Source organism: Pristiophorus japonicus, chromosome 7 (assembly GCF_044704955.1).
Source record: "Pristiophorus japonicus isolate sPriJap1 chromosome 7, sPriJap1.hap1, whole genome shotgun sequence".
NCBI lineage: Eukaryota > Metazoa > Chordata > Chondrichthyes > Pristiophoridae > Pristiophorus > Pristiophorus japonicus.
Genome location: NC_091983.1, coordinates 215533197 through 215546727, shown reverse-complemented (window position 1 = coordinate 215546727; position 13531 = coordinate 215533197). Strand labels below are relative to the sequence as shown.

General features: G+C 43.8%; 1 protein-coding gene across 1 annotated transcript in view; it reads right to left on the bottom strand.

Moving 5' to 3' along the window:
- The window catches only part of LOC139267448 (E3 ubiquitin ligase TRAF3IP2-like), a 104027-nt gene that overhangs the window by 4279 nt on the left and 86217 nt on the right, over positions 1 to 13531 (bottom strand). The window contains exon 8 of the mRNA XM_070885790.1: positions 3228 to 3302. Within this exon, the coding sequence (XP_070741891.1) occupies positions 3228 to 3302 (75 nt within the window). The remainder of the gene's footprint in view (positions 1 to 3227; positions 3303 to 13531) is intronic.

Below are 13531 nucleotides of genomic sequence, written 5' to 3'. Positions count from 1 at the left end.
AGACGCTATAGAAATACAAGTTGTTGTTGTTTGTATTTTTCTTCTGTATGGGATTGTGTCATGTATCAGAAAGAGTTTTGTGACATTAAATTGGGGGCTAGCTGACGGAAAGAGGCAATTTTACTGAGAAAGGGTGAGCAGATGGAATATGTTTATAATGGGCCAAAAATTGTGGTCGGAGGCTTCCCGCAGGCGGACGCGTCCGGCCAAAATTTATTTTACGAAAGTACCTGGTGGTCCCGGAGGAACGAACACTTCCGCTCCGAGGCCTAGATGCGCAGCCCAGCGTAGAGGCCAACACATCCCATGAAAGTAAGCGCATCCTGGGATCACGTGGGCCTGGACCACCAATCACAATGTAGTATTCTCATTGAGAATAATGGTGAGCTCGATGGTGAGCTCCCATTACTATCAATGAGAATACCTCCAAAAACACAGAGACACAATACAATAAAAAAAAACACCTCACATATTTAAAATTAATTGAAATTGAATTGAATTAAATGTTTTAGGAAAAAACATTTTTTTTTAAATGTTTTAAAAATATTTTAATAAAGTTAAAAATAAACTTACTTTAATGGACAGGGTTTTTAATATAAAAATTAGTGATAAAATGTAACTTTTCTATCTTTTAAAACTCTTACGTGGTAACAGAGCATGTCTAGCGCTTTTACCAGGCGTAAGATTTTTAAAGTCATTTGCTGGGCAAAAGTTGGGCAATTAGCCCAAATCTCCGCCCGCGAAGGCTCATCTCCCGGGTAGGCACGTGATCTGTCAAAAGATACTTTGACAGTTCGCAAGTGCCAGATTTCGGTGCATGCGTTTTGCACGCCTAAACTCGGAACCCGCGGGCCTCTTCGGGCATGTGTGCACATCGTACACATCCGGAGAGGCTGCAATTTATGGCCCATTATTTTATTGGCGTTTGAATGTTTTTAGTGTTGATTTGTGTCGTATAGTGTTAATACAACCTCTTCTTACGTCCCTGTTAAGTGCTGCGGATGCTTTTCTACATAAAGGGTGCTATATAAATGCAAGTCGTTGTTGATAATAGTGCATTATATCGCTGTAATACTGGGGTTCACTTCAATGCCATGGTGTGTCCACAGAATGCTACAAAATGGAGATTAGAATGTCCCTAGATCTCCCAATCTCATCTCATTGTTATCACATTTCACAAAAATACTTTTTTGTAATATCCTCACTTCCATAGTTTCCCTAGCTCAGTTGCTCAGAACATTGTGGGTTCAAGTCCCACTTCAGCGAATTGAGCACAAAAATCTACGCTGACACTCCACTGCACTGTCGGAGGCGCAGTCTTTCAGATGAGATGTTAAACCGAGGCCCTGTCTGCTCTCTCTTGTGGATGTAAAAGATCCCACAGCACTATTTTGAAGAAGAGCAGGGAGTTATTCGCGATGGCCTGGCCAATACTTATCCCTCAGTCAACATCACTTAAAAAAAAAATGCAGATTATCTGGTCATTATCATATTGCTGTTTGTGGGAGCTTGCTATGTGCAAATTGCTGCGTTTTCTACATTACAACAGTGACTGTCCTTCATTGGCTGTAAAGCAATTTGGGACCTCCTGAGGTTGTGAAAGGTGCTATATAAATGAAAGTCTTTCTTTTTTTCTTTTACATTATACAGGATATGTGCTTTCTTCCTCATAATTCTTTTAATTAGAATAAATTGGTGAGCGGTTTTGTAAAAGTTACAAGCAAACAAAACTTATACGTGCTTGTTACCAATGTCGCACATTGTAATTTTAACCTTTATGTTTAGTTCTGTTTGCAATCATTTTCCTCTGATCTTATGAAGCAACAGCTACCAGCTAATTACAATGCTGGTTTCTTCCCATTGGCTCAATTTATCGAAAATCAGCTAATCTGCTGCTGGCTAGTTTGTCTAGCGATTTAACATCTTAATACCTCTAGTTTTGTAAGATTTAACTTAATTGAATTTAAAAAAAGAACTTGTAATTATATGTCATGTCTACAGGATGTCCCAACGAGCTTCAAAACCACTTTTGAAGTGTCATCACTGCTGTTTTGTTGAGAAAAACTTCCAGAGTGGTTCGAATGTGGAACTTGCTACCGCATGGACTGGTTGAGGCGAATAGCATAGATGCATTTAAGGAGAAGCTAGATAAGCACATGAGGGAGAAAGGAATAGAAAGATATGCTGATGGGGTTAGCTGATGCAGGGTGGGAGGAGGAGCATAAACATCGGCAGTGACGAGTTGGGTTGAATGGCTGTAAATTATATATAAACAAGGCAGCCACACTGCACACAGCAAGGCCCCACAAACAGCAAATGAAAGACCAGTTAGTCTGTTTGTTGGCTGAAGGGAGGAATGTTGGCCAGGACATAGGAGGACTTCCCTATTGTTTAGTGCCACTTGGTCTTTTTCATCCAACTGGGCTGATGTACTGGGATTTCAGTTTACATCTGTAAGACGCCACCTCTGACAGAGCAGAGCTCCTTCATATTCTCCTGGTACTGAATTGCCAGCCTAGATTATACGCTGAAGTCCTGTGAGGCATAAACCCATAAAAACCCTTCAGCTCAGAGGCGACAAGGCTACCATTTGAGCCAATCTGACATGGAAAAAAAGTCAATCCAAAGCAATGGTGACACGACAAGAGGGCATAGTTTCAGGCTGTGAAGGGTAGGTTTCGGATTGATGTCGGGAAATATACTTTTACAGAGGGTGACAGCTGGTAAACCTCAGCAGGAAGATGGGTTCAGCTCATTCAGTTATGAAACAGCTATATGCTTTGCTGGAAAGATAGTAAAATTGGTATTTTGGAAGGCTGACATCAAATGAGGCCAAAACTTATCCTGTGATCTACTAGTACAATAGTTTGAGTCATATTATTAAAATTCTAATCATAAAAGAAAATCAAGACTTAGTGTCCCATTATTTTCGGTTTGTTACATATTCCTGGAAAAGGCAGCGATGTCTGCCAAAGCTTAAAATAGTGCTTGATGTTGGAAAATTTCCCAATTAGGCTCAAGAAAAGTTGGTTTGTTTCCAGACTTAATGTTGTCCAAAGTTAATCAAAGTCCATTTTTTGTCAAATAGATCACTCTGGTCATGGGGGGCTTTAGCCCTTTTGTATAACGTTGCACACTGGAATTTTTAAAATTACAGACAACATCCCCTATGTATGTATCGATGTGCAGGAATTTGTAGAGCAAAGAAAACATCTGGCTTTACTTGCCTTGGTCGCATTTGCAAAAAGTACAGGTAGAAACCTAAAGTTCATGCTTGCTTGTTGTATAAATTCAATCTGCATCTGAAACAAGAAAAAACAGGTTTACTGCTCTACTCTGAAAAGACCAGAAAACATTTCAGTGCAGTGCATCACTTGTACAACAGGTTTCAATATTAATATTTCAACATTAGCCCTTCCAGATGGCAAAGGGCCCAGGAAATCAGAGAAAGCAAAAATTGGCAACAGCAGTCATCATCACAGGCAGTCCCTTGAAATTGAGGAAAACTTGGTTCCACTCTAAAAGCGAGTTCTCAGGTGACTGAACAGTCCAATGCAGGGATTACAGTCTCTGTCACAGGTGGGACAGACAGTGGTTGAAGGAAAGGGTGGGTGGGGAGTCTGGTTTGCCTCACGCTCCTTCCTCTGTCTGCGTTTGGTCTCTGCATGCTCTCAGTGACGAGACTCGAGGTGCTCAGCGCCCTCCTGGATGCTCTTCCTCCACTTGGGCGGTCTTGCGCCAGGGATTCCCAGGTGCCGGTGGGGATGTTATACTTTATCAAGGAAGCATTGAGGGTGTTCTTGAAACATTTCATCTGCCCACCTGGGCTCGCTTACCATGTAGGAGTTCCGACTAGAGCGCTTGCTTTGGGAGTCTTGTGTCGGGCATGCAAACGATGTGGCCTGCCCAATGGAGCTGATCAAGTGTGGTCAGTGCTTCAATGCTGGGGATGTTGGCCTGGTCGAGGACGCTAACGTTGGTGCGTCTATCCTCTCAAGGGATCGGGAGCGGATGGAATCCCTGCGGGGGCACTAAAGTATGGCGGAGAGGCACTATTGATATGAATACATGACCTCATCTCTCTCATCTAGACGGAGGAGAGCATGCCGGGAGATCTCAGAGATACAGTCATCATGACCATCTTTTAAAAAAGGGACAACTCCGACTGCGGCAACTACAAAGAGATCTCCCTGTTGTCGGCCACTGGGAAAGTCATCACTAGAATCCTCCTCAACCATCTTCTCCCCATGGCTAAGGAGCTCCTCCAGGAATCACAGTACGGATTCCGTCTGTTGTGTATGGAGAAAGAGTCAGACTGAACACTGTGAGCTCAAAGTAAAGTGTGACCTTAAGTCTTTTATTGCAGGTCTCCAGAGTGCCTCTCCAACCAGTGAAGCCTCCTTAAATACCTGTGCTCCCAAGGGATTATGGGATCCCTTGGGACTCCAGGGGATGAGCTCTCTGGTAGCTGTACAGAGTAAATACAAGTTCACATATATAACACCGTCCACTAAGGGGTACAACAGATATGATCTTTAAGGTGCGACAACTGCAAGAGAAATGCAGGAACAGCACCAACCCTTGTACATGGCCGCCTTTGACCTTACAAAGGACGTTGACACTGTTAACCGCGAGGGACTATGGAGCGTCCTCCTCCGTTTCGGCTGCTCCTAAAAATTTGTCGCCGTCCTCCGCCTGCTCCAGGATAACATGCAGGCCGTGATCCTCACCAACGGATCCACCACAGACCCAATCCATGTCCAGACCTGGGTCAAGCAGGACTGCGTCATCGCGCCAACCCTCTTCTCATCTTCCTCACTGCAATGCTCCACCTCACTCTCAACAAGCTCCCCGCTGGATTGGAACTAAACTACAGAACCAGTGGGAACCTGTTCAACCTTCGTCTCCTGGCTAGATCCAAGACCATCCCATCCTTGCATTTATATAGCGCCTGTAGCGTATTAAAATATCCCAAGGTGCTTCACAGGAGGATTAACAAACAAAATTTGACACTGAGCCACATAAAGAGATATTAGGACAGGTGAAGGTGGATTTTAAGGAGCTTCTTAAAGGAGGGGAGAGTTAGAGAGCTGAAGAGATTTTGGGTGGTTTTCCAGAGCTTAGAGCCTGGGCAGCTGACTGCATGGCTGACAATGGTGAAGCAATTAAAATTGGGGATGCACAAGAGGCCAGAACTGGAGGAGATCTCGGCTCGGGTCTCGAGAGTCATTGCGACGTGCTGCATGCTGAGTAATTTTATCTTGCAGGGACAGGTCCTCACAGAGGCCGCAGAGGACAAAGACCCCTATCAGGAGCACGGTAATTAGCAAGATGAGCAGCAGCCTGAGAAGATGCAGAGGACAACCCATTGCCACCTGTAAGACACATTCGTGTCATCTCATACAGGAGTCCTTCCCTGGACACCACATCTGGCCACTGCACTAACTGTTCTATCTACATCTACCCGCACCACAAGTCAGCCATCATTTACAAACCCATTGTATGAGGACAGCCAGCCTCTTAATTCTATTTGGACAATTCTGTTTACAAGCCGAGGAAAGTATCTTGGACAATCACTCTCACAACTAGCACTATGCGTGGCCATTGTTCCCCTCAAAAGAGTAACAGTAATGCAAAATCAGGTGAAAAAACAGTCAAAATGCATGAGGGTCACGGGTATTGGGAAACATCACATCACTCGCCATTTACCTGCTTTAAGAGGGAAGCTTATGTAAAAGGGTATAGTCATGACAAAGAGTAACTGCCAACTCAGAGTGATTGATGGTATTGGGCCAAGAGTGTCAACCACAAGAAGGATACTGCTGGCCACGAAGACTGGAAGTGGACCTGTGTGACTGCAGATAGGGCAGACTCAAAGGTAGATGATGTCACCAATGGTTTCCTTGCTTTTGCTGCTGAAGTCATAAACAAACTAAAGCTAGATTCTGCGAGCTGCGCATCGACTAAGTAGCATCCTGTTAAGGTAATTGCAAAGGGAAGCAAGTTTGTTCGGCAAATGCAGAGGACCGTGAAACTGAAAGCCTGCTACAGAGGTCGATTATGACGTACAGCAAGTGTGCACAGTGGGTCACAATCATGTGCAGGCACAATGAACCCAAAATGGGTTTCAATTGTTCTTCCATAGGTTAAAATAGGATGTCACTTGTCAGTTGTGATCAAACCCCACTAGGGTATTCTTGGAGTCTAGAGAAAATACTATACTGAGTTGATGTCGAAGCCAACAAGCTCGAGCAAGGAACTATCTGCATTGAGGTTGTACTAGTGAGTGACGTTTTCTGCACCGATAATGAAGCAGTTTGGTGAGGGGGAAAGAGGGCTGATGCTGTGATCTGACAATGGGTAGGGACGTATTCATAGTCGAAGCCTTGGGGCAAAAAGGGGGGAACTCCAAAGATCTGGGAGCATGGTGTCAGGACCAGTGAATCATCTGGGAGCTGCTCTATGAGGCTGATGAACAGGATTCTGTTTAAGACACAGATACCTTCGATATTTCAGAGCACAGTTATTATTTCTAGCCACAAGGAGGGAGATCTTAATGAACCCAGAAGTACAAAGGAATCTCATTGATATCAGTGGTTCAGAGTGGTGTTCTTGCGATTTTAAGCATGTCTACTAGATGCTCTGGAGATCCCCAGAATGATCAGAAAGCGATTGGCTGGATTCTGTTCTTATTAAGGCTAGATAATGCAGGTTGTGGCTTAATTCAATATAGCGTAGTGTCATAGGGGGATATTATGACATTATGGGGAATGGTAATACAGTGGTTAAGTGCAAAAGACAAGGCTAAAGTGATTGCAATTATCTTCAGCCAGAATTGCCGACTGTATGATCCATATCTGCCTCCTCCTGATGTCCCTGTGGTATATTCTTACGACATTACTAACATACACATTCTACAATGAGGAAATAATCATAACACAATAATCATCATACATAACTTGAATGGTTTACACAACAAAAGATTGGACTTATTTTGCCATATTTACAAATCAAACTTAACCACTGTTTTTCTGTTTCGAAGAGGATACCTTCGCTCTCGAACAGAACTTTCCAAACTTAGTGTCGAACTGAGACTCATTCTAGGCTGAGCCTGAGGAGAATTTTTCTCCAAGGGCAACTATTGATTTACATTTGGACCCTCTACAACTTCAGACTGTTTATCTGCCTGACTCTGACTCAGACTTAAATTCTGACTTTCTTTTGGATTTGTTTCTAGTACATCTAATGCAGGATTTTCTACTGGTACTCTACTTGTAACAAGACTATCTGACTCATCAGAAATAATCGAATCATTCCAATTTTCATCTCCTATATCTGCAGGTAAAATATGATCAACATGAAGAAACCTAACCGTTCCATGATCAAACAGCTTGACCAAATATGTGCGAGCCACCTATCTTCGCTACTCTTCCTGGTAACCACTTTATTCATTTATGGTGATGGTTCTTCACTCTAATCTTCTGATTCAATTTCACACTTCTCTCTTTTACTCTACCTCTATCATGATTTTCTTTCTGTCTTAATTGTTTTTCTTCTACTGACTGTGCCAGGTTTGGCTTTAACAACGAGAATCTGGTTCGTGGCTGTCGTTTGAGAAACAACTCTACTGGTGTTATACCAGTAGTTGTATGATGAGTATTACGATAAGTAATTAGAAAATTTGCCAATTTGTGGTCTAACGACAACTGCCGTTTCTTTGGATTTGGATCCAACATTTGCTTGATGAGGGCACGTTTTACAATTTGCACTACGTGCTCTGCTGCACCATTTGAAGCAGGGTGGTACAGTGGAACCGGTATATTTCACACCGCTTCTGCTCGTGAACTATGCAAATTCTTCGGAACAAAATTGCGGCCTCGTATCAGACATAATTTCTTCTGGGAGGCTATATGAAGAAAACAATCTTCTCAAATTATAGTGTTTTACTTGTGTTATTTTACGCATTGGAAACATCTCTACCCACTTCGAATGGCTATCAATCACAACGAAGAATTGTTGTCCTTCTAGCTCAGCAAAATCTACATGTAACCTCTGCCTGGAGGCCATTTCCATGGCTGTGATGGTACTGGTGGTGGTTGCTTGCTTACCGATTGACATGTTGTATACTGACTAATGATGTACTCTATATCTTTATCTAGACCTGGCCACCATAAGTAACTGTGTGCAAAACTCTTGGTCAAGCACATTCCCAGGTGCTGGTCATGAAGATCTCCTAACAATATGGACCTGAACTTATTTGGAAGAACTACTCTTGCACCCCACATGATACAATCTTTATCCACTGATAATTCATTCCTATGAATGAAGTATGGATGAATATCTTTCTCTGATACCTAGTTTGGTCAGCCATTTGCTATGTAATCAGATACCTTTGACATAACTGGTTTGATTGCTCTTCCAATTTCTTCAGCTGTGACTGGCATTTCATCAATTTTTAAAAAATAGAACACTTCTTCCCTAAGTGTAACTTGTCATGAGGATAACAATCTGGACATTGCATCAGCATGACCATCTGACTTAGGTACAACAATAATGAGTCGAGCCCAATTACTTAGATCTAACTTAGAGATAATGTTCTCAGTTTCTAATGTTTTGAGTTCTTGCTCAACTTATTCCTCGAATGCATATGGTACAGGATATGGCTTGCAGCAATCTGGTGCACCTTCCTTCTGTACTTCACTCGCCTTGAAGTCTTGGCTCGGACTGCCTGTTTCGCAGAGCATCTTCAGATACTGCTTGATGACATCGTCGTTCAATGCAAATCTTGTTTCAATATGAAAAATCTCATTCCAATCCAGCTTCAGTGATCCCAACCAATTTCTACCTATTAAGGCAGGTTTGTCTTCTGCCATTACTAAGAGAGATACGCACTGAAACTGTTCCTTGTATTTCACCAAATCCTACCACAGGGATTTGTTCTCCCGAGTAGCCTCGCAGCTCTATCTTCGAATTTTCCAGTACAAAATCACTCAACTTGTCGCGATATAGCGATTCCGATCCTCCGCTCAAGGATGCACCAGTGTCGATTTCCATGAGTATTCTGGTTCCTGCAACGTCTACTTGAACGAAAATACTTTGCGAATCGCTGTTTGATACCCTTGTGCTCCTGATGACGTGTATTTCCCGAACCTCCTCGTCCTGTTGCTTCTCTTCAATGCTATGTAGTCTCTGGGGATTTCTACTTATAGCCTTGAAAGTCAGTTTACTCTTCAGTCGGCATGCTTTCGCAAGATGCCCAGTTTTCTTACAGAAGAAACACTCTGCCTTCGCATATGGACAACTTTGAGCAATGTGTTGTCCCAGGCACCGATAGCACGACTTCAATGTGTTGTTACCTTGGCCAGTTGCTGAGGCTTTGGGGCCCAACTGCCTTTTACTTCTAACCTGCAGGTGATTCACCTCGGTTGGCTGACGACTGGAAATGGCACAAAATTCTCGGGAGTATTAGTCGGCCATATCCATCAACATAGCAGTTCACAAGCTAAATTAAAAGTCAAGTTAGGAGTTGTCAACAACTTTCTTCTGATTGCTTCATTTTTCACAAAGTGCTCAGTCCTGAAAGTTTCCGAAATGACAGTGAATGGATAGCTTTTTTAAAGCTACAATGTACTCACTGATACCCTTGTCAATGAATTGATCTCGTATTCCAAAACGATAACTTTCAGCAATTTCCAAGGGCTCAGGACAGTAGTGTTAGAATCTCCGTCAGTGGCCTGTCCTTCTGCATCACGGGATCAAGCACACTTTTCAGGGTTTCATGCACCTCGGGGCCTGCTTCAGTCAAGAAAATAGCTCGTTTTCTTTCTACCACCACCCGGTTACGGTTTTCATTGGGGACTTTGACGATACTATTGGTGATGAAAAACATTTTAGTCGCTCCACATATGCTCCAAACGTCTCTCGGTCGCTATGGAACTCACCCAAGTGCCCTATTATTCCCATAGGCACGGTCATCTGGACACTGCCAATGCCAACAGTGTGCTTGAAATTTACCTTGGATTTTTAGCTGTGCTGCAAAACAAAGAACCTCTCAAAGTATCTCTGTTGTTTGGCAGCAATCATCAACCGACACAAATTTCAGCGAGGGAATCCGATTATTCTATCTTCATTGCGATATATTCTTATGACATCACTAACACACACATTCTATAAGATGGCTCCAATACATCATGTGACTTTTATTGTATTTACATCAGGAGTTGCATTACCACAGTAGTCCACTAGGTGGAGCAGTAGTCCACTAGGAGGTGCTTTATATTACAGTCCCCACCATCACAAAAGCCAGTCTTCAGTCACTTCGATTTGCTCCACGTGATGCCAAGAAGCAGCTGAGCGCACTGGACACAGCAAAGGCTATGGACCCCTGACAACATCCCAGCTATCGTGCTGAAGACTTGTGCTCCAGAACTCTAGCCAAGCTGTTCCAGTGCAGCTACAACACTGGCATCTACCCGACAATGTGGAAAACTGCCCAGGTATGTTCTGTCCACAAAAAGCAGGACAAATCCAATCCGGTCAATTACCGCCCCATCAGTCTACTCTCAGTTATCAGCAAAGTGCTTGAAGGTGTCATCGACAGTGCTGTGAAGCAGCACTTACTCACCAATAACCTGCTCATTGATGCTCAGTTTGGGTTCTACCAGGACCACTCAGTTCCAGACCTCATTACAGCCTTGGTCCAAACATGGATAAAAGAGCTGAATTCCGGAGTTGAGGCGAGAGTGACTGCCCTTAACATCAAGGCAGCATTTGACTGAGTGTAGCATCAAGGAGCCCTAGTAAAACTGAAGTCAATGGGAATCAGGGGAAAAACTCTCCACTGGCTGGAGTCATACTTCACACAAAGGAGGATGGTTGTGGTTGTATCGAGGTCAATCATCCCAGCCCCAGGACATCACTGCAGGAGTTCATGAGGGCAGTGTCCTAGGCCCAACCATCTTCACTTGCTTCATCAATGAACTTGCCTCCATCATAAGGTCAGAAGTGGGGATGTTCGCTGATGACTGCACAGTGTTCAGTGTCATTTGCAACTCCTCAGAAAATGAAGCAGTCCATGCGCGCATGCAGCAAGATCTGGACGACACTCAGGCTTGTGATGATAAGTGGCAAGTAACATTCGTGCCACACAAGTGCCAGGCAATGACTATCTCCAACAAGCGAGAGTCTAACCACCGTCCCTTGACATTCAACAGCATTACCATCACTGAATCTCCCAACATCAACATCCTGGGGGGGGTCACCATTGATTAGCAACTTAACTGGACCAGCCACATAAATACTGCGGCAACAAGAGCAGGTCAGAGGCTGAATATTTTGCAGTGAGTATCTCACCTCTTGACTCCCCAAAGCCTTTCCACTATCTACAAGGCACAAGTCAGGAGTGCGATGGAATACGCTCCACTTGCCAACAACACTCAAGAAGCTCGACACCATCCAGGACAAAGCAGCCCGCCTGATTGGCACCTCATCCACCACCTGCAACATTCACTCTGCACCACCGGCGCACCGTGGCTGCATTGTGTACCATCTATAGGATGCCCTGCAGCAACTTGACACGGTTTCTTCGGCAGCACTTCCCAATCCCGCGACCTCTGCCACCTGGAAGGACAAGGGCTGCAGGCACATGGGAGCACTATCACCTGCATTTTCCCCAAGTTACACACCAACCTGACTTGGAATGCCAGCTTTGCTGGCGATGCCCACATCCCAGAACGAATTTTAAAAAAAATAAGGCTCAGGAGATATCTACTTTACAATACATTCATTTATTTGCATAAGACTTTCAGCCCAGTGTCTTGTTCAGTCCTCATGGAGAAGCTGAAAGCAACTGGAGCTCTTAGTCAAATCTTGGATTACTATCACTAGGGGGATAGTGCTGGTCAGGCTAATGGGACTCACGGTAGACAAGTCCCCTGGTCCTGATGAAATGCATCCCAGGGTATTAAAAGAGATGGCGGAAGTTATAGCAGATGCATTCGTTATAATCTACCAAAATTCTCTGGACTCTGGGGAGGTACCATCGGATTGGAAAGCAGCTAATGTAACGCCTCTGTTTAAAAAAAGGGGCAGACAAAAGGCAGGTAACTATAGGCCGGTTAGTTTAACATCTGTAGTGGGGAAAATGCTTGAAGCTATCATTAAGGAAGAAATAGTGGGACATCTAGATAGGAATAGTGCAATCAAGCAGACACAACATGGATTCATGAAGGGGAAATCATGTTTAACTAATTTACTGGAATTCTTTGAGGATATAACGAGCATGGTGGATAGAGGTGTACCGATGGATGTGGTGTATTTAGATTTCCAAAAGACATTCGATAAGGTGCCACACAATAGGTTACTGCAGAAGATAAAGGTACGTGGAATCAGAGGAAATATATTAGCATGGATAGAGAATTGGCTGGCTAACAGAAAGCAGAGAGTCAGGATAAATGGGTCCTTTTTGGGTTGGAAATCGGTGGTTAGTGGTGTGCCACAGGGATCGGTGCTGGGACCACAACTGTTTACAATATACATAGATGACCTGGAAGAGGGGACAGAGTGTAGTGTAACAAAATTTGCAGATGACACAAAGATTAGTGGGAAAGCGGGTTGTGTAGAGGACACAGAGAGGCTGCAAAGAGATTTAGATAGGTTAAGCGAATGGGCTAAGGTTTGGCAGATGGAATACAATGTCGGAAAATGTGAGGTCATCCACCTTGGAAAAAAAAACAGTAAAAGGGAATATTATTTGAATGGGGAGAAATTACAACATGCTGCGGTGCAGAGGGACCTGGGGGTTCTTGTGCATGAATCCCAAAAAGTTAGTTTGCAGGTGCAGCAAGTAATTAGGAAGGTGAATGGAATGTTGGCCTTCATTACGAGAGGGATGGAGTACAAAAGCAGGGAAGTCCTGCTGCAACTGTATAGGGTATTGGTGAGGCCGCACCTGGAGTACTGTGTGCAGTTTTGGTCACCTTACTTAAGGAAGGATATACTAGCTTTGGAGGGGGTACAGAGACGATTCACTAGGCTGATTCCGGAGATGAGGGGGTTATCTTATGATGATAGATTGAGTAGACTGGGTCTTTACTCGTTGGAGTTCAGAAGGATGAGGGGTGATCTTATAGAAACATTTAAAATAATGAAAGGGATAGACAAGATAGAGGCAGAGAGGTTGTTTCCACTGGTCGGGAAGATTAGAACTAGGGGGCACAGCCTCAAAATACGGGGGAGCCAATTTAAAACCGAGTTGAGAAGGAATTTCTTCTCCCAGAGGGTTGTGAATCTGTGGAATTCTCTGCCCAAGGAAGCAGTTGAGGCTAGCTTATTGAATGTATTCGAATCACAGATCGATAGATTTTTAACCAATAAGGGAATAAAGGGTTATGGGGAGCGGGCGGGTAAGTGGAGCTGAGTCCACGGCCAGATCAGCCATGATCTTGTTGAGTGGCGGAGCAGGCTCGAGGGGCTAGATGGCCTACTCCTGTTCCTAATTCTTATGTTCTTATGTCCAGGATGTGTTTTCGAG